Source organism: Aphelocoma coerulescens, chromosome 9 (assembly GCF_041296385.1).
Source record: "Aphelocoma coerulescens isolate FSJ_1873_10779 chromosome 9, UR_Acoe_1.0, whole genome shotgun sequence".
Lineage (NCBI taxonomy): Eukaryota > Metazoa > Chordata > Aves > Passeriformes > Corvidae > Aphelocoma > Aphelocoma coerulescens.
In genome coordinates, this window is record NC_091023.1 from 3,696,932 (window position 1) to 3,722,658 (window position 25,727).

A 25,727-nucleotide genomic window follows, 5' to 3' on the forward strand; every position below is an offset into this window, starting at 1 on the left:
GGCATGTTCATCCAGGAGGTAACAAGTCTAACTTGTCCAGGAGCATGTTACTGAGAGGCCCAGAGCCTGTAGATTTCTGCAACATGTGTCTGCGCAAGAATTAAGTAGGTGTTACTGTATTAAAATATGAAAACAGATAAAGAAGAGATAGGAAAATAAAACCCAGCTGCAGGATTAGGCCTCTGTTCCTCTTCCTGATTACCCTGCCTTTGAAAGCAGAATGCTGTTGTGTAGCTTGTTGGGCTTTGCTCATGGTTTTTTATTTTACTTATTGTTTTTTCTAGGCCCTTGGTCTAGAAGCTGTTCCTGCAGAGTCTGTGCTTCCAGGAGGCTGTGGTGTTGATTGTGGCCTGTGAGACTGCATCTGGAGTGGAAAGGAGGGCCCTGCTCAGTAGGGCCTCTTGGGGAAGGGATTGCAGAGGACTCAGTACACCTGGAGCTGGTCTCTGGCCTCCAGGTGTTTATGCTAGACTGGTCACTAAGTCAAGAATCTAGTATTGTTTCAAGAATCTAGGACTTGTTTCAAGAGCTCTTTCCATTTTAGAAATTCCTGGGTTTAGAAGAACAGTTTTGGGTTACTAGCTTATCCTGGATGTGGAATTACACCTGAGAGATTTGTATTTATATTTGTATTTATTTGTCCTTTAGCTTTAAAAGAAAGCAGATTTTTAGGACCTAAACAGTCTTACTAAAATCTTGTGATTTGCATTCCCATCTTAAAGAGCAAGTCCTGAATGCCTAATAACTCTAGTAATCTTTTTCACATCTTCCTTCTGTGAACTCATGTTGCCCCTTAGCTCTCATAATATGACTGCAGTGGAAGGAAATCAGAAAGTCAGGTTGGAAAAAGATGTATCAATAAATGAGAAGGAAAAGTTCCGTCCAAAACAAGGGGGAAAACTGTGTTGCTAGAGGATTTATCTGTTTAAGGTTTTAATTGCATCAAGGAGAAGTAGTCAGGCTGTAATTAGTGTTCTGAGTTTGATAAAAAAGGTATGTTAAAACTGAAATACTTAATTTTTCCTTCATTTAGATGATCTTTGGTGTTTCTACCTACGCAAGCTCTACCTCCCAGCAGTCTTGCAGAAGTCCAGGAATCATTTCTGGCAGCAGCTATATAATACAGATACTTTTCTTTGATCCTGCTGGTAGACTTCACTTGTCTCTCGTGACTGGTTCTGTGTTGTTGAATCTTGCATTTGGTAGATCTTTCAAGCCTCAAAGATACCTACTAATATTTTGCGAATTATTGCTAGATATATTAGCATGTAAGTAACTTAAGTACATTTAAGTACTCTTGTGGGTGCAGAGGGCTGACCTTGGCCACAGCTGCCTGGCCTGTGGGAGCTGGCTGTGTTGCTGAGGCAGCAAGGGAAGCATGTCACTCTTTTGTGAGGAGCAGGGGTTGGAGCAAGGAGTTATGTCCAGCTAGAGGCACAAAAGGGGCACTTGCATAGCAGTGGGCAGAAAAAACCAGGGAGAAACCTGAGAGCAAAGATGGACCACAAAAGGCTCATCTAGAGGAAGTCATAATGAGTTTAACTTCAGTGGAAAAACAGCACTAGAAGAAGGGAAGGGATTGGTTCAGTAGCTGCAAGGCACAAAGAAATGGTGACTCACAGGAAAAGTTTTGCCTTTGAGAGGATTGAATAGCACAGCCATATTTATGCGACCTCCCTTAAATGATGTTATTCAATTTAATTGCAAAATAAAATGGGTTTACTTGTTGACGCAAAATGGAAGTAGTACCAGATTCTCTTACACTCCACAGCACAGTGTCTGGAACTGTTTTCCAGCAACAGTTTTTCTGTCTTTACTGAATATTTTTCAGTGATGAGAAAGAACCACTCGGGAGAAATTTGAGGATGGAACAGATAAATTTATTTAGCATTATTGGAAGAAAAGAGACACACCCATCCCTCCCCCCTGGAAGAAAACAACAACAACAAAACAAACTCAAACATGGAAACAAGGAAACAAAGCAAAACCAAGAAAAAGAATTCTATAAGGAACTTGTTTATAAACGTATGTCAGTGTGATTCTGGTAAAAGTATCCACACATATAACTTGTGTGTGTGCCCCATCTTTTAACTGCATGAGAAATACCTATGAAGGAGAATTTCTGGGTGTGCTCATATCATGACAATTGATACTTGTGTGCTGTAGCGATGAATTCAGCAACATCCCAGCTAATAACTGGATTTTAAGGAGGAAAGACTCGGAACCGTGTTGTGTTTTGACTGTTACAATCCTGTTTGGAGGAGGCAGGACCCAGCCTTCTCTCTGTATTATTGAACTGATAGTTGCTTCTTGAGATCTCTGTCAAAGCCCATGAAGTGCTGTCTGACCCCAGGTCACAGGCCAGGTACATGTCAGGACTCTGGTTTTAAAGGAAGGTTACTGGTATCATATCTCACAGTAACTACCATGAGGCAGGTATAGCTGACTGTCACAAAGGTAACCTCTGGCATATTTTTCATCAGGGATTGGATAACTGGAATAATCTTCTTACATCATTCAAATGTCGGGCTTGGTTCAGGGTATTGGCACACAGCATGGGCATCACTCCCCTGTCCCTTTTCTCTACCCCTGTTAGTTTTGGTTGACTGGTATTTCACAGGTTTTACAGTGAGTTGCTGAAAAATCTGCAAAGGCTTTTTTTCAGAGGAGCACTGACTGCTTTGATGGCCAGTGCTTGATTCAGGTGGTACCATCTGCTTTAGCATCATTTGCTGGTTCTCTTCTGCTTTTTTGTAGTGTTGTGGTTTTGTCTATCCCTGCATTTCTGGCACTGAGAATTAAACTGGATATTTCACAAAATAAACTGGATAGTTGCCAAAGATGAGTGACAAACAAAGCCTACGACAAGCTGTGTGGCTGGAACAGGGACCTCGGGCAAGGGATGGGTACATGGGTTGAGTTAGGAAAAAGGAAGAGACGAAGGGACAGAGTTAAGATTTCCCCACTGGCAGGGACAAAGGCAGAGCCAGAGAAAGCCACAGTGGAACAGGAGGCCAGGAGTGATTGAAGTGGACTTATTACTGTTCGCCCCAGAAGTTGGGGGTCATTTTTATGTCTCCAGTGGGCACTGGAGATGGTGTGGACTGCCTGACTTCTCCTGCCTTTCTGAAAGAGGAGAGCAGGGTTTTGCTGTTTGTACACCAGGCCCCAGCTGTTTCCATTGCTCAGGAGAAATTAAGTTTGCTGTTATCTCTGTGCCAGTGATAAAGCTGAATGTAAACCTGTGCTGGAGCAGTTGAAAGGAAAGCTGAAAAGAACAATTCTCAGAGCAGGCAGGGTGAGAGTGGGAATGGGAATATATTATGGTTGACCTGTTAGTGCATTTGCCTTTGTTTTCAAAGTGAATGCTTCAGCAGTTGATGCAGCCTGCTGGGATGTAGGTGTTTGGTCTTACAAGGACCCTTGGAATGTCTGGAGAATAGCAAGTTGTGGGTATGACTATTGCTTAAAAGTAGAGCTGGTTAAGCATTGAGGGAGCTTAAAAGTCAAGTTTTACACCTGCTCTTATAAGCAGTTTCATGAAATTAAAATACTGAGTTGGTGGCTCTGTTGCTTGCAGCATGGTTATGGGTAAAATGAGAGCAAGCAGTGAGTATTTACAGAAGAAGTTCTTGCAAATTTGGGAAATGTTAACCCCTCTATTTTATTTGAAAACTCATCTTGCTCAGGACACCATTCTGTTAATCCAAAAGACAATAACAAAGTGGGTGGAGGACTGAGCAGCATGAGGTATCAAAACAAAAAAATTGTACCCAAAATGGTTCGTGTCCTGTTCCAGTTCAGCCTAAAGATGAGCAGAGTAGAACTGGGAATGATTCAGTTATGAAAAGGGGTTTTAAGCGTAAAATAATATTATTTGTAACAATTAGGGGGAATAGTTTTACTCTGAGTTCTCACTATCTCTCTTTCTCTTCTTTCATAGCAGGCTTAGAGTGGCCTTGCAAATTTGGAAGGGAAGACTGTCTGGGTTTTTCACTGTCAGTTTAGATCACCGTGATGTAATTCTGTCTAACACATGAAGAGCCTTTTGCTTGGCCTAGTAGAGATTAGGAATTAGTGCTTGTCTGTGGATATGCTGAGCCCCTGTTGCATGTGCTATGAATAGGACAAAGGAAAGGCAGTGCTTAAATAGTGAGGGTCTGAGCATTGCTTTTCCAAAGTGGCAGCTGGAATCAGATATTTACTTTAATGCTTTTTCAGAGGAATTGTTGCCAAACTGAAGGTGGGTTTTTTCAATATTAAATAGTTCTGTCCTGCTCCAAACAAAGCACTAGCCTCCCTGCAAGTTTCAGGCTTTTATTCTTTCAAGTGTTTTGTTTGTCACAATAACTCTGACTTTACTGGTTTGTAATTTCAAGCTGCTTATTGCAAATGAAAGACAGAAATAAAGAAAAATAAAATTTACAGAATAAGAGAGTCTTGTGAAGCCATGTGACTTGGGAAACTGAAATCGGAGCAAAACATACCAGAGTGCATAGGAAGTTTATAAAAATGGAGCTCTGGCATTCTCTTGAGTCTTCGTTATCCAATAAACATTAGAAACTCAGGAATCCTTAAAATCTTTCAAGAAGCCTCGTACTAGTTTGCTGAGGTTTTTTTATATAATACATCAAATCAAAGTAGCTAAGCAAGATTAAAAAGAACTGTAACCTAAACAAAATGGACAAAACCAAATGTCTGTTTACATTTTTGCTTCAGTTGCAATTTTTCCGCTCCTCCCCTGAGAAGTGGCATTGGGGAGGTCTCAGTTTGCCACTGTTCTTTTTTTTTTTCTTCTTCATTTTCTGTATGTATTTATCTAATCAGCGTGAAAAGAAGTTGTTGTTGTCATCTTTATAAACTGCTGTAAGCAAGTACTTAAATTCTGTCCTGGAAAACATCAGCCTAAGAGTACCTGGAGGAGGGTCTTCGTGAGTCTGGTGACAGGTTTGAGCTAAGGGACACAGTTGACTTTACATTTTCTAAGTATGTGACAGTTAATGTGGAAAAAGGTAAATTTAGGGCTTGCAAATCCCCTGCTTTTTTAAGCTAAGTGATGTATAGTGCATGAGAGCTGCTGGCAGCATTTCTTTAAAAAAATTGCCACGTGTTCATTTTATATTGCAGTGGCCAGTGGAGAGAGAACAGGAGACACTGAAAGGTAAACAAAAGAACTTCAACGCAGTAGCCAAAGGAGAGAGAAGTGAAAGTTTCCATTTGAAGAACAGAAGGAAAATAGTGCATGCTTTCTTCTGCAGTATCTCCAAAATCCTCATTTCTTGGGTAACTGGGATATTAGCAGGCTTTGGGAAGTGCCTCTCAGTTCACTAATTGTGAAAGAGTTTTGTTCTTCTGCAGTGTAGAATGGCAAGCAGTGCTGCAGCACCACTCTGAAAGCACCTGGGAGTGATAAGCACACAGTGTGGTGGTAATTTAAACTAAAAAGCAAGTTCAGATCAGCATAAAGAGCCAACATTGAAATTAGAGGTTCTAACTGCAAGTTAAAAACCTTTTTTCACTGTAAGGATAGTCAGGTATTGGAATAGGTTGCCCAGAAAGTTTGTGCAGCTCTGAAGGTTTTCAAGAGCTGAGCGAGGAAAGCCCTGAATGCCCTGGTCTGACCCTGCTTTGAGCAGGCCCCAGAGACTCAGACCTCCATGTGTTGCCAGATATTCTGAATTTCTGTTATTTCTGTGCAATATATTTGGAATCTTTTTTTTTCTGAACCACTTTCTTCATTCTTGAGTCAAACCAGTGTTTTGCTTTACTGTGAAACTGAAAGATACTGTATTTTACTTTATCCCTCATATTTATTCCTCATGAAAATGTTTATTGGGTCCCCAAGGCCAGGAACCTGAAATTTGCTTCTACTCCTTAAAAATTCTACTCCTTTGCAACTTCTTGAAAGCCAAGTTTATGCTAAATCAGGTTTTTCTCATGGTGTAAGCGGAAGGGCAGATGCAAACTGGTCTTCTGTGGCTTCCTTTTGCTTTGCTTTTGAATTGATTTTATTAAACTGTCCATTGATTTTTTTTTTCTTCCTCATCTCTGAAAAGGCATTTGTTTTGTCATAGCACCTGACATCCAAGGATCACAGCATTCTGAACAACCTGAAATGAAATAACAAGTCCACAGAGAAAATCAAGATGCTGTGTGTGCCCAGCCAGGGCAACCAAGAGAATTTTGCTGGCCAGTTCACCAAATCTGCAGCAAATCTAAGAGCAGAGCTTGAGTCTCTTTATTTTTTTTTTCATTAAATCTCATTTTCTCACAGTGTCCCTGTATAAAAACCAGCAGCTTTTCCTCCCTCTGCAGTCAGAAGGCCTGATGCTCCTTGTTCACACTAGAACTCTGTCCACACCAGGAAGCTGCTCCTGTTCTTCCTACCTATTCTGCCTGCCCCTTGTTATAGATCCCCTGTGACAGGCTAGGAAGGGCAGTGTACATATTCTTTGCTAGCTGATGGTTGCATAATTTTATTGTCAGAGTGCCCAGGAAATAAGTCTTTTAAAGACCCATATTGGCCTGAGAGCCCTGCTGAGGTTTGTCATTTTCCTTCAATATCTAGTCAGCTCTTCTGTTCCTGCAAGAGAATTGCCCTCAATAAACAATGTAGGTTACCAGGAGAAAGGCAAGTGGTGTTACACCCACCTGGGACCCTGTGTTTTATACCACCCAGATCCTGTGTGAGACAAACATACATAGTCGCTCATCTTCCTTCCACCACCCTCCCTTCTTCACTATCACTTCAATATCACTAAGTGGTTGGAGCTGGGATTAGTGTCTAGGCTTGGGTAGACTTTTCTCTTTCTGCCTTCAGTTCTCTAATTAGGTATTTACAGTGGGCCTCTGAAGATGGAGGGGCTGCATTAAGTACAGCCAAGGGGCAGAATTTAGCCTATGGAATCATTTCTTCCTAGCCCTGGTATGTGAATGCAGAAGATAGGTGTCTGATTTGCACATCCCTGGAAGTTTTGTTCCTCATGGCAAATAAGTAAAAACTAGTCTCAAAGTCACAGAGCCATAAGCAATGTGGACTCACATTCAGTCATTTTTAATGATGAAACTTTTTTTATTGTCTTAGCAGAATGATCTATGTAATTTGACTCAACTTCAATTTAATAGAGATTTTCTGTAGAAATGCAAATGTTCTGTTGGAAGATCCCCTGGCGAGCCACAGCGATAGCTGTAGAGCTGAGACACATATCCTGCTTTGGCTGAGAACCTCAGTACTCTCTGGCATACAAGTGCCCTGCATCCTGAATCCTCTTTTGCTTCCTTTTTCTAGTGTGATGCAAACTATACCCCCAGCCCTTTTCTCTTAATGCCACTGGCAAGGGATGTGCTGAAATGGATGCTTTCAGGGGTAGCTCTTTTGTGGTGTTCCCTGACTTGAGTGTGTGGGATAAGCACCCAGAGTACAAAAAGGTGCTTATTTGTACAGTTTTAGAAATCTGGGGTTATATTTAACAGGAAATAAAATCACAGCACACACTCTTTGGAACATACTTGGGTTGCTTCCCAAATAAGGCTTTCGGTTTCTGGCAGGAAAAATAGGACTCTCTTATAACAACAGAAAATACAAATAGGCTAGAAGAAATGCTTTGCAAAATCCCAGCTCAGCCAAGGGTAGATGTGCCAGGAAAGACCAACCTTTTTGCTCCAGTCATTTAAGGTGCAGTTTCCTCTCCCTTCCCCAAGAGTCCTGGGGTGAAGCGATTATGGAAAGCTTCTTAACTCCTCAACCTTGCCTTCACATGGGTGAACACATGTTCCAAAAAAACAAGCCCCAAACCGGTTCAGTGTTAGTTTTATCTCTGTGTGTGTTTGATGTTTTTGCTGGTCCCATTTCTGTGTCCTCCCTCAGACTGGTGATATGAGCTGCCAGTCCGATAAGCCATGGAAACTATGCACTGCCCAATCCTTTACCCTTTCTGCCACCCTTTGGTGTTCTCTTTGGGAGACTTCTTAATCAGTTGTTCTAACAAGTCATGAAATTGGGGTCTGCTGTAATGCTGCCAAAATATGGGTTGCTGGAGGGAGAGTGGTAGGTTAGTGTTTGTCAAGGGGTTGGGTACCTTCTTCTGTCTCCATTCCCCTCAGCTACCAATTTCTACACCTGGCTTCTAGCGGAGCCATTTTACACACATCTCCATGACATGTGTATTTTTAATTTAATTTTTAGTGAGAGGTTGTATTTGTGGGCAAGTAAGTAGACAGAGCAGGCCTGAAGCAATCCCTGCAGACCCCTCTCTGCCCATACTCCATAGCCTCATTGAAGAAAAGGTATGGGATGGGACACGGATGGTCTATGTGCTGGTGGGAGCAGGATGTGGAAATAAGCCTCCTGGCACTCTCTAAATGTGCTTTTGTCCATGCACAGGATGCTTCTGCACTTACTGAATGTGGGAGGAAAGGTGAGCTCTTCCCCCCATACACACACCTCTTTCCCTGTGGATGATCTTCCTCTAAGGAGAGCAGCCTGTGACAGGTTTCCTTCAGCAGAAATCATTATTTGAGGGTGGCACACAGTGAGGTGCTCAAGGCCTTCCAGTAGTTTCTGGGACTGGCAGGCTTCCCTCCCACCACTTGCAGCTGCAAATAAAGGAAGAGCAACAGGCAGAGGAAGATTGCCTCTTAAGCAGACCTGGAGAGGAAGCTGTGATAGAAGCCAGAAATCCATAATGACCTGGCAACCAGTGGCTGCAGCAGCACTACGTAGAGAGAGCAGGAGAGGGCCATGTGGTTATCCCAGAGGCACAAGGTGGCATGTCCCCACAGAGGGCCCCTGCTGAACCAGATAATGAGGTGGAGTTGAGGGAGAACGATGTTGGTGCCTTGGTAGGATGCTGTAGGCTGGAGGTTGTGATACTTCTGTGATTCCCTGGCACAAGGGATCGTGGTACTTACTCATGCTAGAGTTAATTGGAAGTTAGGGTGTTGGAAGGAGCCTGCTTGCTTTGCGCTGGGGAGATAAACACCAGGGAGCAAAAGCACCAGAAAAGCATCCTGCACCTTAAGCAAGTTTCTGAATCCCAAATTACAACACCCTGCACTGCAGCTGCTGCCCAAAGTCTGGAGGTGCTGAGGTTTGCCCAGGTCCCTGGAGCTCTGCCCTTGCACATCAATGCCTTGGTAGGCACCAGCCTGCTTGTGTGCCTTACGGATGCTTGTGGCACCCACAGCCCAGGTGGTTTGTGGCAGAGCAGCTAGAGCCAGCTCCTGGAGCATATATGACGTGGCAGCAGTTGGTCGCTGCGTTTCTGTGGAGAACCCCATGCTTGGAGCAGGATTCCTGCATCCTCACAGAGATAACAGACTTTTTGAGGAGAGGCTGGGGTGGGGGAGATAGATCACGGAGGTGCCTGGGCATGGTGTCAGTTCTTGACGATTGTTCTCTGTTCAGGAGACTTCCTGATTTCACCCACAAGTATATCTTTATTTATAGTTATAAATTGTTTGTGTCAAAAAATTCAAGTGTTTTGATGATGTCTTCCCAGCTATAAGATAAAAAGAGGAGAAATGGAGAAATATACTCTTGTTTAATAATAAGTAATAATTTTACTGAAGGCTAAATAGCATCCATGTTTCCATAAATACAGTGTACAAAATTTCTAAAATTTACTGCATGTAATCAAAAGCAGTTATCCCAAAGACCTCAAATTTTTGTGGTCAGAGCTCCACAGAGCAGCGTCTTTTGTTTTGTAAGCTAGGGCCTGGAAGTGCTCTCTCTCAAGGTGGGAATGAGAAAACCAGTCACTAAGTGTGTTAGGAATTATGAGAAAGATTAATGCTGTGTAGGTAAATGAGCTAACGCAAAAATCAGTTCAAATTTGATGTATTTTTACAGTGAGGGGACAGGGTTCTTTCCTTGGTTCCCTGAGAGTGCAGAGCTAATAATTAAAAACATCTATATTGCACAAACTAATAAACATCCTCGATGCAGGAAAGGAGGGTATTGTGCTTGCTGGCTTGCCTTTCCCCCCTTCACTCTTCCCCATTTCCAAATTAGAGACTGGAATAAGAAGAGGGGCTTTTCTCTTTTTGTACTTTTCTGGGAGAGAGGGGGTGTGTTGTGGTTTTGGGGATTTTATGTTATTTTGTTCGTTTTTCTTTCCTGCTTTTGCTCTTACCTTGCCCCTTCTGCCTGCCTGCAGCCTCACTTCAGGTAGCTGCTGCTCTGTCACAGTCTGTGCAGGAGGAGGCGGATCAAGGGGCCACCTGGGGCGGGGGCCTCGCTGTCCCTCTCCACTCGCGGCACCGGGCAGGAACCCCAGGTGTTCGCTCTCTCCGGTGCCAGCTGTGGTTTTCAGGCTGCTCAGAGCCCTCATGAGCCACTGCTCGCTAACCCTGCGTGAAACCGGGCTTGACCAAAGTGGGTAATCCTGAGCTCTGGGGCCGTCGCGGGGCTGGGTAAGGACCCGCGGGCGGTTCGGTGCTACAGCAGCCCCAGCCCTCTCTGCCGCTGGGGGAAATACGCAGGGAAGGTGGAAAGGGCCTGTACCGCCGGTGTCAGCCGGGGAGCAGGCGGCGGCGCGGTCCCGAGGCGCGCAGAGCGGGCGGTAGCCACCCGCGACTCGCTTGCCTCGCCGTGCGCCCCGCGGGCCGGGCCGGCCGGCGGGAGTGAGGCCACCAGCAGAGCCGCAGGCTCCGGGGCAGCTCGGCCGCGGCGGGGCGTCCCCGGCGGCGCAGGGCACGCGTGGCGGGCCGGCCCCGCCGGGAAGGGGCATGTCCCGCTGACGTGTGGGCCGGGGATTGGCAGCAGCCCGGCCTATATATGCGGCGGGGCGGGCGCCGCGCCGTTCTCCCAGGAGCGCTCCGTTTCTCCAGAAGGGCGGGCGAGCGGGCACCGGCCGGAGTGAGTCACGGGGGACGGGGGGCGGCCCCTCCGCCGCGGCCGCGGCGCCGACGTGGAGGCTGGCGGGGCGGCCCGGCCCGAGGCGGCCTCGCATCCTCCCCAGGGCACCGACGTGTCGGCGCTGCCTGGAAACTCCGCACTAACTTCCCGCCGGCCGGGCCGGGCAGGGCAAAGTCCGGCGAGGGAGGGTATCCGGCGGCGGGAGGTGGGGAAAAGTCTGGCCCCGCGGCGCGGCCTCGGACGGTGGTGGTATGGCTGTGCCGGCCGGCAGCAGCTGCCGCGTATCGCCGGCATATGGGGCCGGGCCGATGGGGAGGCCGAGCCCCGCGGCTGTGTGGGGAGGGGGCGGCCCGGCCAGGCCGAGCGCGGCGTGGTTCCTGTCGTCGGTGGCAGACGGTTAGCGGCGCAGGCCGAGGCGGTTCCACGCCGTTCCCGGCGGTCGTAGGGTTTGATTCCGATACGAGTTAAAGCAGCCGGCGGCGAGCGTTCGTCCAGTGTTGGTCAGCCCGCGGAGCACCGGCGGTGGGCAGCCCAGCCTGCCGCGGGGCCGAGCGCTCTGCTCCTGCTGTGGCTATAGAAGGACAAGCGCCCTGGCCCCGCTTCCTGGCCACCGTCGGCGGGGGGAGGTGCCACCGCCGGGCCCGGAGCTGGCCGTGCCCGCCACGCTACCGCCACCGGCAGCGTCCCGTTGGCCGCGGAACCGCGCTCGAGGCTGTCACTGGGCCCCGCGGGAGCGCCTGTCCCCCGCTCGCCTGATGCGGCCGCCCCCGGCCTGCAACCCGCAGGGCCGCGGCGGGATGGGGCTGCCGGGGCTGGGCTGTAGCTGCCCCGTGGCACTGGCCGCGCCCCGGCCCCGTTCCCGCACGGTCCTGGTGCGCTGGGCGCGCCCCCGCCGCCCCCTCCCGCTCGGCCCCGCGGGGGGCGCGGTGACAGCGGGGCCCGCCGGGCCCTTTAAGGGCGCCGCCCCGCCCCGCCGCCCCGCCCCCGGTGCCGCCAGTGCTGAGGTGGCGCTGGCGGCGCCGCCCGCCCGGCCGGGCCCGCGGGGCCTGGCTCCCCCGCCCCTCTGCCGGGCACCGCGGGGCCAAAGCGGAGGGGCGGTCCTGGGGGTCACGGTGGCGGTGTGGGCCTGGGTAGGCTCCGAGCGCAGACAGCCCGGCGCGGAAGGCTCCCCTGGACCGATGGCCCTCTCGGTGCGCGGCCGGGGCAGCCCTCTGCCAGCCCCGCTGAGAGGCACTATCTGTGCCTGCCTCGCCGGGCCGGCCAGCAGGACGCGGCCGGGTGCACGTCCTCGGTGGCGGGGCCGCCACAGGGCTCCTCCTGTCCGGGGCCAGACGTGGTGGCGGGGCCGGCGCTAGTGGAAGAGTAAACATGGGGGATGGGTCAGGGCTGCCCGCGGCCAGGGCTGCGGTCGTGTTGCACTCTATGGTGTACTAAGTCGGGAATCGCTACGAAGGGAGACTGCATTCTGCCGCACAGCAGCTGTGTCAGCGTGATTCCCCCAAAACTGGGGGGCCTGGGCCTCCAATCTCTGAGGAAGCTCGTCGGGTTTCAGAAAGCAAGTATTTTCATTTGTGTCCACTCATTAGCCAAGAGATTGCCCTGTCCTGCGTGAACGTTTGGCAGAGAACAGTGCCTACCACAACCAGCCCAGTCCTGTTGCTATGTGCGGTTCTTGCTCCATGGGATTAACAAAGTGATAATGTTCTTATTAAATATACTTTTAAATAACGTATAGCTGACATTTCCATCCACAAGAGCTGATTGTATTGGCAGTGTAACTCATGACTTTGCCTTTGTTTCTCTTCATACAAATGTTTCCCGTGTGATTAGCTCTGCCCCTTGCTGGAGGTTATTTTTAGGATGATTTCATTCTCATTACTGAAGTGTGCTCTAGACTTCTGTAACTTCTTTTGGTGCACAAGGCCAGCAGTACAGGCAATGTATCAACCAGGCAGTTTGAAACCTGTTGACCCAGTCAGCTGCACACTGGCATGACGTAGCTGTAACCTTAATTTCAAAACCTAAGTGGGAAGCCAAGGAGGTGTAAGATCCAAATGCAGTGCTTGAGCTGCTGGTTTTGACATTATGTTTAAAATACCATTCTAATGGTTGCCTCTGATTTTGGCCAGAGATTAATCCCTGAGGCCTACAATATACCAGATGCTTGGGATTGCTGGAGATGAGGAGTATTTGTTCTTAGCTTCTTGTATGGGTGACGAAGCAGAAATTCATATGGATAAACACTGCCCTTTGATTTCTCATTGAATGTCTGGCTGTTCTCTGAGGTGGAGGCAGCAAGGAAGATCTCTGCAGCTGGTGTGTACACAGTGAAACCAGCAGCTGTGCCTTGAGGTTGTGGCTTTCAAGTAGGCACTATATTGGGTGTCGTTCACTGATTTCTTATCCTTACCCTCCTCTAAGGAGCAGAACACATGCAAAACCAGCCAGGTGGTGTTTTCTGGAGAAATGAGAGTTATAAGCACATCTGTGCCATTAGCAAGGCAGAGCCAGAGCTTGACAGCTGTTTGTGATGCCTAAGATGCTTCTCCTTCCTGCCCTCGTTTGGAACTTGCCATGAGGTGGTGGCACCCGTGTTAGTGACCCAACAGGCTGGAGGAGCTGCCATGGAGCCTGCAGGCCTTGCCGAGATAGTCTGGAACAGGTGCCATGGCACTAACTTGCTTTCCTTGGATCTGCAGCAGCTTGAGCCATGCAGGCATGTGCCATGGACACATAACCACGTGTTACACTGTGGCATAACCCTGGACAGCAAGGAGATTTCTCCAAGAAAATAGGTTACTAGCCAGAGTAAAAAAAATAGGTTCTCCAGGTTACTAGCCACCCTTTCTGTACAGCAGCAAATGCCTTGCAGAGATCTGCATTGCTGCAGCACCTGTACTTCAGCAGCATGACTGGCTGTCCTGGTACCTGCTGCCTCATTCCAGGATTAATTGCAACATTAGCTCTATTGCTCTGACAACACAGTTTGTGCTGCCTTCTGCCTGTAAAAGGCGTGTTGAAGTAGGGGAAAAAAACAGCGTTGGCTGAGGTGCAGATCAGGCCTGTATGACTCTTGCATCACTGCTTTCCCTGTTCTTCCCTGCTTCTGCCACCATCAGCTTCCCTTACTGCATCATAGCTCTAGCATGATGTGAGACACCCCATCAGCAACACTGCGTTTTTAGGAGTGGCACTGGTTTGGGAAGCCTTTTCTAGCACAATGAAAGGTCAGAGATGGCAACTGTCACTTTCCTGAGAAGCGATCAAGTTTGCTGTACAGAAGATGGTCCAAGCAGCACTGCAGGGTGTGTGTGGGAGAGGGGCCTCTTGTCCCATGAGCAGGCAGAGGCACTGGATTTTAGGAGAATGCAAGCTCTGCTGAAGCACAGCTCTGGGGGACTCTGGGTATGGATTTGTTACAACTGACAGAGTGTGTACTGTACTGGCTTTTACATTTTCACTTGTATTCCTAAACACTTTCTCAGTAAATCTGCAGATCCAGATTCAGGAGATGGAAAGTCCTTCCCAGAAGTGTCTTTTTCTTCCCGCTTCTGTCTTGTGTACATGTTTAAAATGGTCTGTGTAAACCAGTGTGAATTTTCTTCTAGCTTTCAGATTTAGGCCTGGAGACAGAATTTTGTGCCTGGTGCATGATCTTATTGCAATAAAAACTGCAGAGCTGGGCTGCCCAACAGATGAGTGTGGAGAGCCCTGAGTGTTTGCCTTAGTTTGTGAGGATGTCTGTGTTGATTCACCCAAGCTCCACTGAACTACATTCCTAACTTGTGACTGATGGCAGTGTTGTTGGCAGGTTTTCAGGTTGTTAGTCTCTTCTGACTAGAGAAGGTCTTGCTTGCAACCCTGAAATTTTATGTCTTGAACATCTGTTACTAATTTTTTTGCCTGATATTGTATGGCTACTCTTGTAGCCAGTGTGATGAAAGAGTAACTACTCCAGACTTCCTGCTGTGAAGTTTGAGTAGATAGTGGCACTGCCTGCAGAGCTAGTAAAACACGACAGGTGTCATGTATGGGGAGATGCAACTGGGTATGAGAGTGTTTTGGATAAGGTGCAACTTTGAAACATACAGGTGGGGCTCTGTTGAAAGTTACAGTAACAGGGGTGTCATGGTTTTCTCTTGTCTTGGACCTAATTTATTTATTTTAATTTTTTTTTTCTATAAAGCAAAAGCTGGCAGGCTGACAAACAGGCAGCTTACAGGACGGACTCTCTGGCTACTGACCATTTAGCTGGTAAGTTCTTATTTTGGTAGAGCCAAAGATCTTGCTGAGCTTGCTAGACAGAGTGGCTTTCTGAATATGTCCCTCAGTCAGGCACCTCAGTAAGTTTCTCAGGAAGAGGCAACTTTTCTTATCTCTTTTCTCTCCAGGGATACATAATGGTCTTGGACTGACTATCCAGATGTTCACATACTCACTTAAAAATTGCCCACCATTAATAATGAATAGATTAATTAGACCGTACTTCAGATTAATTAGAATACACTTTAAAAATTTGTGGTGTCCCCCTTTCCAGTGACCTTCTTAGGTTACAGATCCTCTGCCTCCTTAGGGAGGAGCTTAGGGAGGTTTTGGTGACGGCTGTGTAGGGAGGAAATATCCATCCTGAGTTCCTGTCTGGTTCAACAAGGAAATTGGGCAGCCGATGGGCACTGTGGGTGCTTTTCAGGAGGATGACTGGAAGAGTGCTTAGTAACATACACTTTGTCTTCCTGGAGTGACTGTGTGCATCCTGAGCAGTGTTGGTGATAGTGTTGCCACCTCCATCTCTTCCAGTGGCATACCCGGATTGTGTGTGGGTGGGAAGTCGACAATGAGCTCTGTGGCAGTTTTGACCCAGGAGAGCTTTGCTGAACACCGCAGCGGCCTGGCCCAGCAGCAAGTGAAAGGTGAGCAAACACAACTGAGTTCCTGTGATGTGCCTCTAGATCCAGACTGCACAGGCAAGATTCCTTGCTCTTGCCCAAGCTCACTCCATGTGTCCGGTTCCCCAAAAGTGTGCATTCTCCATTCCTAAATTAGCGTTTTGCTAGACTCTAGCTTTGCACCTCCAGCAGCACAGTGGTGATGCTGCACAGTGCAGGGCTGTGAGGAGACAGGCCTGAACACTTCAGAGAGTTCTGGCTAGCAGTGCTGTCAGCCCTGGGATGGGGCACATGCAAGAGTGGGACACTGAGCTACACGAGAACCTCATGGATCAGTGTGCTGGGCTGTCATTTCCACCCTTTGTTCAGCCAGGTGCTGGGGGTGGTCACTAACCCTGTGAACTGACTCAGTGATGGGTTTTGGCATCTGTCCCCAGCTGCAAAGTGCCCCATTTGGTATGGCCCAGTGCACAACTGAGTTGAACATAATGTACAGGCCTACAAGCTTTGTCTAGACTTTGCCCTAACTGTAGCCCTTCTCTCTGCCTTTTTCCTGGGCTTATATTTGTCTTGTCCCCTTCTGACCTGCACCCTTGCTCTGGTCCTTTCACTTCTTTCTGCTCAGCCTGTTTTCCCCTAATTGAACCCCTCTTGACAAAGTTGGCAATAAGGTGCTGTTTGCTACCACCATTCACTTGCATGTTCACTCCCTGCACCCACTGTGCCAGCTCAGACGAGGCTGGTGGTTTGTGGCATTCACTGCAGTCTGTGCTATGCTGATGTCAGTCGTGCTCCAGACTTGGCAGCCCCATAGGCATAGCTGTAATAGGATTAATAGCAGGGCACAAGCCATTTGCTCTCCCTTGTTAGTGGTGCCTAATTGCAATTGCACTGCCTGTGAACAGGGGCATTTCTGCAGGCAAGGTAACTCATTTACCCTATTTGCTTTACTCTAGTTACAGCTTTAAACTCTGAAGAAGAGAATGATCCTCCAACCTACAAGGAAGCCTTCCCTCCACTCCCTGAGAAAGCACCATGTTTGGAAGCTGCCCAGGAGCCTGCTGGTCCCTGGAGCAAAATTCGACCAATAAAGGCTTCTGTCATCACTCAGGTTGGTGGGAGTGGATGTCTTATGTCCTGTCTTTTTCCTGCTCCCAAAAGTACGTGAAGTGAAGCATTCCCTGAAGTATGAAATCCTTGTTATGTCAGCTTCTTTGTTATGTTTTACCCTGGTACTGCAGCTGAGAGCTAGGACTGCTCTGGAGGGGAGGGATGTGTTGGAAAACTGTCCAGAAAGAGCTCTGTATCCCTGTTCCACAAACAGCTGAAGCAGACCTGAAGGGAGGATTGCAGAATTCCTGTAATGAGTGCTAATCCCCCTTTAGGAAGATTCCTAGTGTGGGACAGACGGCATGCTGCAGTGCTCCTGCACTTCCCTGGGCACAGCTGGTTGATGCAGTGCACAGACCTGGGAGGGAGGTCAGCTTGCCATTTAAGTCCTGTATGGGCATGAAAGAGAGAGGAACTGTCAGGCAAAAGCACACTGACAGCTTGTTGTGCCCTTTTATCTGTCTGTGGCTGAGCAGGTGTTTCATGTGCCGCTGGAGGAGAGGAAATACAAGGACATGAATCAGTTTGGAGAAGGTGAGCAGGCCAAGATCTGCCTTGACATCATGCAGAAGACAGGAGCTCACCTGGAGCTGTCTCTCGCAAAGGACCAGGGCCTTTCCATCATGGTCTCTGGCAAGCTGGAAGCAGTCATGAAGGCTCGGAAGGAAATTGTTGCTCGACTGCAGACTCAGGTGAGGGCAGCTAACTGTTTCTCACTTGATCCCTGCTCTTCCCCAAGACTCCCAAATGCTTTGAGACCCTTGGGTGTGTGTGCTTATAAGCCAAAGAGGTGTTATTAGATGACTAATTCAGCTTTGCCATGTATTTTCAAAGCATACAATTGGCAATTTGGAATGGAAATGAGTCTTAAAATAGGGTTCAAAGCTAATTACAGGCCATGGTGTTGCATGAAGGGTGGAGTCTTCAATCTGTGACTTTGTGCTGAGGTGCTGGTGCTGGCAAGGTACAGACCCCTCACACAAAATTCGTGGTGTGTGAGACTGGAATGGTGCTTTCTCTGAAGTCCTTCAGAGAAGAATGTGGAGGGTTGGGAGAAAGAAAAGTAGAGAAGAGGGAGTTCTGCCAAATGCTGAAAGCTTCAGATCAGGGTTCTGGGTTGTGTAACTTGAGCCCCATTGGTAAGTAATTGCAGACTCCTTGTTTCAGTTGCTTCTCCTTTCAGTCCTCTGAATTTTGATTTCTTGCCTTCAGGTTCTTGAGTTCATTATCAAAATGGTAGTTCTTGTTAAGATACATCACAGCCAGGTGTCATGGTGTGTTTTAAAGTGTAATGTCCAAGGTAGTTAATGCAATAGGTAGGTAATACCATATCTGCTCAGTGCTGTTCAGCCTGTGTGTCATACCCTGCCAGAGGGAAGAAAAAGGGACAAACCTTACATAATGTGCGTCTTAAGAAATAGTTCAGGTTGTACTACCACAGATCCATACCCCACTGTCCTCAAATATCCCTCCTAATTGGCCCCAGGTCTGAAAGGTGTGTCTTGTGTTGCAACTTCTCTTAGGCTTGACTGGCCTAATGTGGACAGAAAGCTGAAGAGTCACACCAAGTGATCTGGCTTTGATTTGATTTATTTCTTTTTCCATTGTAGGTTGAATTGTAAGTGTCTAGTTAGTTAGTAGTTACATATTCACAGGGATCAAGAGCATAGTAGCAATCCTAAACTATCAGTGAGGTCAGTAAAAACTCATTGAGAAGAGAAGAAGTCAGGAATCCCTGTTACAAACCAGCCCTTTAATGCTAGATTGAGAGAAGCTCTGAGGACCCCTCTTTTTCAAGAGGAACCATCTAGAAGCAGTCCCTGAAGCAGCGTGTGCTGCATTGAAGACACCTTAGCACCCAGTAGTGGTAAGCATATTTGAGCTCTCTGCCTGCTGGAGTAAGTTTCTGGTGTTGAATTTCAGTTTCCTAGGAGTCAGACTATGTCTTCTTCTCTGTAGCCTTGGCAGCAGATATCAGAGTTCAGATAAACTCTACCCCAGAGCTGTCATCCCAGTTGCTCTCTGGTGCTGAGAGACCGTGAGACAGTGGAGTGTAGACACCTCCTCATCTGTGCCTGAAGGCCTTTGCTTATTCAGAGTACTGCTCCTGGGCAAACAGAAGGCTTTTGAGGGAATAGTGGGGTTTAGACTCCTGGAATACAGGCACTATAGATCAACTCCTGTGGTGTAGTATCAGTCTTTGGACAGGATGTGCCAGAAGACATTGTGTTTCCTCCTCAGTTGTGCCACTAAGCAGCATCTGAAAATCCCTGTGCAGGGAAGGGCTCTCATAGATGCTTGGCCTTTGTGTTGCAGGCTTCAGCGACAGTTGCCATCCCCAAGGAGCACCATCGTTTTGTCATTGGAAAGAATGGTGAGAAGCTGCAGGACCTGGAGCTCAAAACCGCAACCAAAATCCAGATCCCCCGCCCAGATGACCCCAGCAACCAGATCAAGATCACTGGCACTAAAGAAGGGATTGAAAAGGCCCGGCACGAGATCCTGCTTATCTCTGCTGAGCAGGTACTTCAGTCCTGTGATCTCTCTCATGTTATTATCTGAACGGCCATTTTGGTTCTCCATGGTATATTTGGTGTTTGTAGCCACGATGGGCACAGCCAGTGCTAACACTGTTAGTCTGAACGGAGATGTATACCCTTCCACTGGCTGTTTGATCACTGCTTCCAGGTTCTGCACCTTCTGGTGCACCCTTTTATCAGTCTCTAAAGTCAGATAAGCACTTTTTGTACTTTGAAGTGAACCATATTAGATGCCAGCTGAGATAAGACGGGAGATTACAGATGTGAATATCATAAATTTGGAACAGCACTATTTGTAGACAGAAAGGGATGGAGCCTGCAAACTGGAAAGGGTGCTTGGGCTAGAGTGCCAAGCAAGACAGCACTGGGAATCCAGCTGTATGTGGCAGAGATGGTAATACTGACAGCAGTTTCCACTGAGGACTGTTCTGGATACTTTTAGGATAAGCGTGCCGTGGAGCGGCTGGATGTGGAGAAAGTGTACCATCCCTTCATTGCTGGCCCTTACAACAAGCTGGTGAGTGAGCTCATGCAGGAGACAGGGACACGCATCAACATTCCTCCGCCCAGCGTTAACAAGACAGAGATAGTCTTCACAGGGGAGAAGGAACAGCTAGCCCAGGCTGTGGCTCGTGTTAAGAAGATCTATGAGGAGAAGGTATGGACGGTCCCTAGAGCTTCCCATCTTCCCCCCACCTGCTCACAGCCCTTCTTCCCTTATTGTTCTACTTCTCTGCATCCCTCAGTTCCATACTCCTCGTGTCAGCTCTTGCTCAGCAGCCCTTGCAGTACATGGACCTGGGTCTTACCATTTCCTTGCTCAGCAGAGTGGGACTTGGGGTGATTCTGCTGAGGAGGTGACAGATCTCCTGCGTTTTTGTGTAATGGAAATTAGCAGACCACAAAGAGCTCTCTGGATGCATGTTTTCACAGGTGCTGCAAAGGAAGGAGGGAAGTGTGAAGGCTACAGTGTGGCCAACTGACAGTATCAAAGTTGTTACATGAGTAGAAGTTGCTGAAGAGTAAATTTCACTTCAGTTTATTTTCCACTGCCAGCATCACTGTGAATATCCTTGTTGTGGGTTGTTGGTCTGTTTTTCCTCATGGTTACGTCTGTTTTTGTACCAGTCTGAATTTCAACACAGATAATCATCTTATAGCGTGGTGTTGCATTACAGCGCTGCCTGGGGACAGCTGGGCATTGTGCAAGGGCAGGGGTGTGTATGTGGTCTCTTCCATGTAGTGTCCCAGGGAGCTTAAACAGAATTTTTGTATTTCACCTGTAAATTTTTGAGAATAGGGCTTTCTGTAGGCAGGATCCCAGAGATGCTAGGGTACTGCAGAACTCCTGTGCTCACCTTTGCTTTGATCTTTCCTGGGTGCTGAGCTTCACTGCATTTTGTGTCTCTTCCTTTCACTTTTGTCCTTCCCTGCTCCCTTGTGATTGATGCTCCAGTGCCTCTGCTCCTACAGAAAAAGAAGACCACTACCATCGCTGTGGAGGTGAAGAAGTCCCAGCACAAGTATGTCATCGGCCCCAAGGGTAATTCCCTGCAGGAGATCTTGGAGAAAACTGGAGTGTCTGTCGAGATCCCACCCACTGACAGTAGCTCGGAGACGGTGATACTGCGAGGCGAGCCTGAAAAGCTTGGGCAAGCATTGACTGAAGTCTATGCAAAGGTACTGACTGGATGGGCCAGGCCTCCTTTGAAAGCCCCACAAAGATACATCCCTGGGCTCTGACAGGTGGAGGGGGTGGGCTCTGTCAGGCTGTCAGAGATGCAGCTTAGAACTCAATAACAAGGGTGCAGCATGGGAATTGGAAGTGAATTTTTGTGAAGGCCTCTTCCAGTCTGTCCACCCAACAGCTTCTCTGTCTCTCAGGCCAACAGTTTTACCGTCTCCTCGGTCTCAGCCCCCTCTTGGCTTCATCGTTTCATCATTGGAAAGAAAGGACAAAACCTGGCCAAAATAACTCAGCAGATGCCAAAGGTATGGATGAGCTATTAGCTTAGCAAAGAAGAATATGGTTTAATCCAGCTCACTCTTTGTAGAGAGAGAAATGTGTTTTAGCATGGATAAAACCAGGGAGGAAATGGCACAGATCTTATAATATTCAGGGGAACTACCAAATTCTAGTGCCTCGAACACTTCCCCATCCTATGTTACTTTCAAGGGTTGAGTCCTTCAAAGGAAGCTTTACGTGTTACTATTTGGAGAATTGATGTAGTAGGAGACCTGGAAATGCTGACTTCAATGAGGCTTCTCCCTGGTGAGTTAGATGGTATCTGGAGAAAGGTTAGGTGAGGATCTTCTCCAAAGCCCTTACAGACTCCAGGACAGCATGAAAATTTTATGCTCTAGACACTGTGATGTGGCCAAAATTGTAACTTGCCTACTTCTGAAACCATGTGTAACCTTAGTGGTAGGGATTGATGGAGTAGGCCTGACTGACAGCATCGACCTGGCTTGTGTCTTGGAAAATTCTTACTGATTTCCTTGCCTTGTGTCTCAAGGTTCACATCGAATTCACTGAAGGAGAAGACAAAATCACTTTGGAAGGACCTACAGAAGATGTGAATGTGGCTCAGGAACAGATTGAAGTCATGGTCAAGGATCTGGTAAGTTGGTGGTACTAGTTCTGGTATATAAGAGGAAAGTGGGGAAAGGTGGGGCAACAGAGCAGAGATAAAGTGTAGCTCCCATCTGTGGGTGTTTTCACAGGCTTAACAGAACTTGCAGAAGGCAAGTTGTGTGACAGATGAACAAAAACCTTGGTTATGAAGCTTTTCTTAAAAAATCACCAGCACATCTTAAGTCTTTTGATGCAGGGAAGGAAAGATTCTCTTTCAGTCACAGCTGGAGAGGCATTTAAGTCCCTTTAAATGTTTCACAAGCATGGTGCTCTCAGCTCAAAGCAGAGGAGTGTTCTGCTCTGCTCACTAGCAGGAGGAGTGCTTGTAGCTCTCAGCTGGAGTTAGTGCCTGCACTGGCAGTGGGCACAGGCAGCAGCAGAGGGGGCCTGCCTTGCCTAGCCCTGTACAATTCTTTATAGATCAACCGGATGGATTATGCAGAAATCAACGTTGACCACAAATTCCACCGACACCTCATTGGCAAGAACGGAGCTAACAGTAAGTGGAGTGCCTTTCTTATCCTTCCTGTGCCCAGACTCTCTGAGTAGTCAATCATATCATGGCTCTGCTGCTCAACCAGGGTGCTGCTTCCATTACATTGCCTCTGCCCTTCTGGAGTGAAGCTGGCACAAGGATATAAATGGGCAGTGTGGCCTTGCGATGGCTTTAATGTATTGGAAATGTCAGGGAAAACTGAACAGATTACTTTGCCATGTCCTGGCAGAATTTCTGTATGTTGGGGCGGTTGGAGAGTTGTCTTTTATCTTTTTTTCAAGTTGGCCTATGTGAATTTCATTTTAGAACTCAGGTGGGGGTGGTAGAAATCTGCATGGTGAGTTTCTCCCCAAAAAAGAATTTAGGATTAGAAATGAATAAGTATCTTCTAGTCTAAATATGGTGCTGTTTGGGGAAGAAACAGATGCCTCACTCTGGCAAGTGAGCTATTGGCTCTAGATGCCATTGTATTTAATTGTACAGATTCCTGTGTAGCACAGATCTGCTCTTGCTGAACCCCAGGGTGAAGAGGCACTTTCCTCTGATTCAACTCCACCCCTCTGGCCTTTCCTCAGAGGCTGATGTACTTCTTAAACAGCCTCTAGTCAAGGTGTCTTTGCTTCCAAATCTTGGCCTAGCAGAGTGTGTCACCACAGCCCTTTCCCTGCAGTTAACAGGATTAAGGACCTCTACAAGGTGTCTGTGCGCATTCCCCCGGACAATGAGAAGAGCAACCTGATCAGAATTGAAGGAGACCCACAGGGGGTCCAACAGGCCAAGAAAGAGCTGCTGGAACTCGCTTCCCGTATGGTTAGTGGGATGTGATGCCTGGGAGGCCACAGGGTTTGAGCTCTTGTGTTCCCTAGTAACCTTCTGGTGGAGGTGTGTGCCCCTTGCCCACTGAGCACTTGGATCTCATGACAAGTGCAAGTTCCTTTATTCCCTTGGATCCCCTTCTCAGTCAACCTAGAGTGACTTATGTCTGGAGGAAAAGCACTGATGACAAGGAAGCTGTTGTTACCAGCAAACTGGTAATTACAAGTACGTGTCTCTCCTGCTGAACACTCCGTGTAAACTCTGTTCTCCACAGGAAAATGAACGCACCAAGGACCTAATCATTGAGCAGAAATTCCACCGGACCATCATTGGGCAGAAGGGCGAGCGGATCCGGGAAATCCGGGAGAAGTTCCCAGAGGTAAGGCTTTCTAGGAGATGAGGAATTCAGAGGGCATATTTCCTACATTGGTAATAGACATATGGTCACTAAAGTCATAAATGTGTTGTCCCTGTAAGTGTGAGAAATACCTAACTGATATGTGTCTGCTCATACATCTAATGTGTATGAGAAGATGGTTCTTCTGGCCAGAGACTGCTGATGTGGTTACCTGCTTCTGAATGGCAAAGGGGATGTGCAGGATCCCTCTAACCTTTGCACATGTCTGACATGATAATTCTTGCATTTGTTTGAGTTGACTCTGACCATTTCCTGCAGGTTATCATCAACTTCCCAGACCCTGCACACAAGAGTGACATTGTCCAACTCAGAGGTCCCAAAAACGAGGTGGAGAAGTGCACCAAGTACATGCAAAAGATGGTGGCAGACCTGGTAAGGGAGACTTCTATCTGCTGTTTTCTCTGTTCCATGCCTGGATAACCCTGGAATAGAGCAGACCTGTAGTGGCTAGGGCTGACACACCTCAAGATGAGGAAACTGTGGACATTGTTCTACCTATATGGGGGCAGGCAGGTAATACCTGTTATTTAAGGGCTATAGGAGAAAGTGCATATCTTTGCTTATTCTTGGAAGTGTCCCATATAGAGAATTCCTTGGGTCTAAACCTGTTGTCAAAAGCTTGTTTATAGAGTTCCTGGGATGGGGCCTCACTTGCCAGGATGGTGTAATCTTTAATTCTCCCTTTCTCTCTTAGGTTGAAAACAGCTTTTCTATTTCTGTTCCCATCTTCAAACAATTCCACAAGAACATCATAGGGAAAGGAGGTGCCAACATCAAGAAGGTGAGATCTCTTTCCTGTCTTCACTGCTCATTATGGTGACTGCCTGCAGCAAAATCTCATTCTCTGGTCTCCCCTGCTCATTGGTAATGTAAAATAAAACCTCCAAGGCCTTTTTTTCTGATACAGGACACCTCTCAAATGATTTTGCTGGGATTTTTTTTTTTTTTTGTGGCAGATCCGTGAAGAAAGCAACACCAAAATAGATCTCCCAGCTGAGAACAGCAACTCAGAGACAATTGTTATCACGGGCAAAAGAGCAAACTGTGAGGCTGCTCGCCACAGGATTTTGGCTATCCAAAAGGAACTGGTAAGTGAAACAACTGGCCTGTGGTGGATTAGGGACTTGAAAACATAAATATAGGAGTTATAGGAGATATAAATATAGAAGCACTTGTAGTGGGGCGTGGCAGGAGGGAGACAAATGTGGATGTCAGTCTGTTCTTGACTCTTCAGCTGAAGTTTGTGGCTGCTCATGTGTTAGGAGTGGCCAGTCTCAATTCCCTCTGGTCAGGCATTTCTGACACTCAGCTCTGCAAAGCTCCTGGCAATGTGGGAGTTAGAGGGCAAGCAGAGTCTGTGCAAACACATTGCTACAGCTTGACTAACACCCCGTACTGTCCTCACTTAGGCCAACATCACAGAAGTGGAGGTCTCTATTCCTTCCAAACTCCACAATTCCCTCATTGGCGCCAAAGGCCGCTTCATCCGCTCCATCATGGAGGAGTGTGGTGGAGTCCACATCCACTTCCCCACAGAGGGCTCTGGCAGTGACACTGTGACCATCAGGGGCCCAGCCCAGGATGTGGAGAAAGCCAAGAAACAGCTGCTACATCTGGCAGAGGAGAAGGTGAGCCTTGTCCTACAGGGGAAGGAGCAGGTTGGTTTGGCCAGCTGTTTCTTTTTGGGGGTTGAAGTGATTCCCTCTGTCTGCGTGGAAGCCTTTGGCATCAGTCAAACAAATCCTCTTTTGAGGATTTGAGTACAGTTTGGATGATTAAAAGAAAGCTATACTTCTATCCTTGTGACAATGAGTTCTTCACTCATGGGTAGTAGAACTGTCTGTAATGCATCTCTGCCCAGGCTGATGACATACTGAGAGTTAAGGCTCCCTGCATCTGTGGTTTGAATGCTCTTGGGTATCCACACTTCTCTGAAACAGTTTACTCTGCAGAGCTCCTTTTTTCTTA

General features: G+C 47.6%; 1 protein-coding gene across 3 annotated transcripts in view; it reads left to right on the forward strand.

Moving 5' to 3' along the window:
* HDLBP (high density lipoprotein binding protein) overlaps positions 1-25,727 on the forward strand; it is a 37,401-nt gene that overhangs the window by 3,288 nt on the left and 8,386 nt on the right. Inside the window, exons 1-17 of one of the 3 annotated variants that reach the window (XM_069024650.1) lie at positions 10,778-10,858; positions 15,045-15,112; positions 15,656-15,768; positions 16,701-16,855; positions 17,331-17,546; positions 19,171-19,377; positions 19,837-20,052; positions 20,868-21,074; positions 21,279-21,386; positions 21,911-22,015; positions 22,450-22,528; positions 23,196-23,335; positions 23,616-23,720; positions 24,018-24,131; positions 24,454-24,540; positions 24,716-24,847; positions 25,169-25,387. In XM_069024650.1, coding sequence (XP_068880751.1) covers positions 15,693-15,768; positions 16,701-16,855; positions 17,331-17,546; positions 19,171-19,377; positions 19,837-20,052; positions 20,868-21,074; positions 21,279-21,386; positions 21,911-22,015; positions 22,450-22,528; positions 23,196-23,335; positions 23,616-23,720; positions 24,018-24,131; positions 24,454-24,540; positions 24,716-24,847; positions 25,169-25,387 — 2,166 coding nt within the window. In that variant the 5' untranslated portion in view covers positions 10,778-10,858; positions 15,045-15,112; positions 15,656-15,692. Of the gene's footprint in view, positions 1-10,777; positions 10,859-10,962; positions 11,064-15,044; positions 15,113-15,655; positions 15,769-16,700; positions 16,856-17,330; positions 17,547-19,170; positions 19,378-19,836; positions 20,053-20,867; positions 21,075-21,278; positions 21,387-21,910; positions 22,016-22,449; positions 22,529-23,195; positions 23,336-23,615; positions 23,721-24,017; positions 24,132-24,453; positions 24,541-24,715; positions 24,848-25,168; positions 25,388-25,727 lie in introns of those variants that run through there. The other 2 variants (XM_069024651.1, XM_069024649.1) reach the window with 2 other exon arrangements.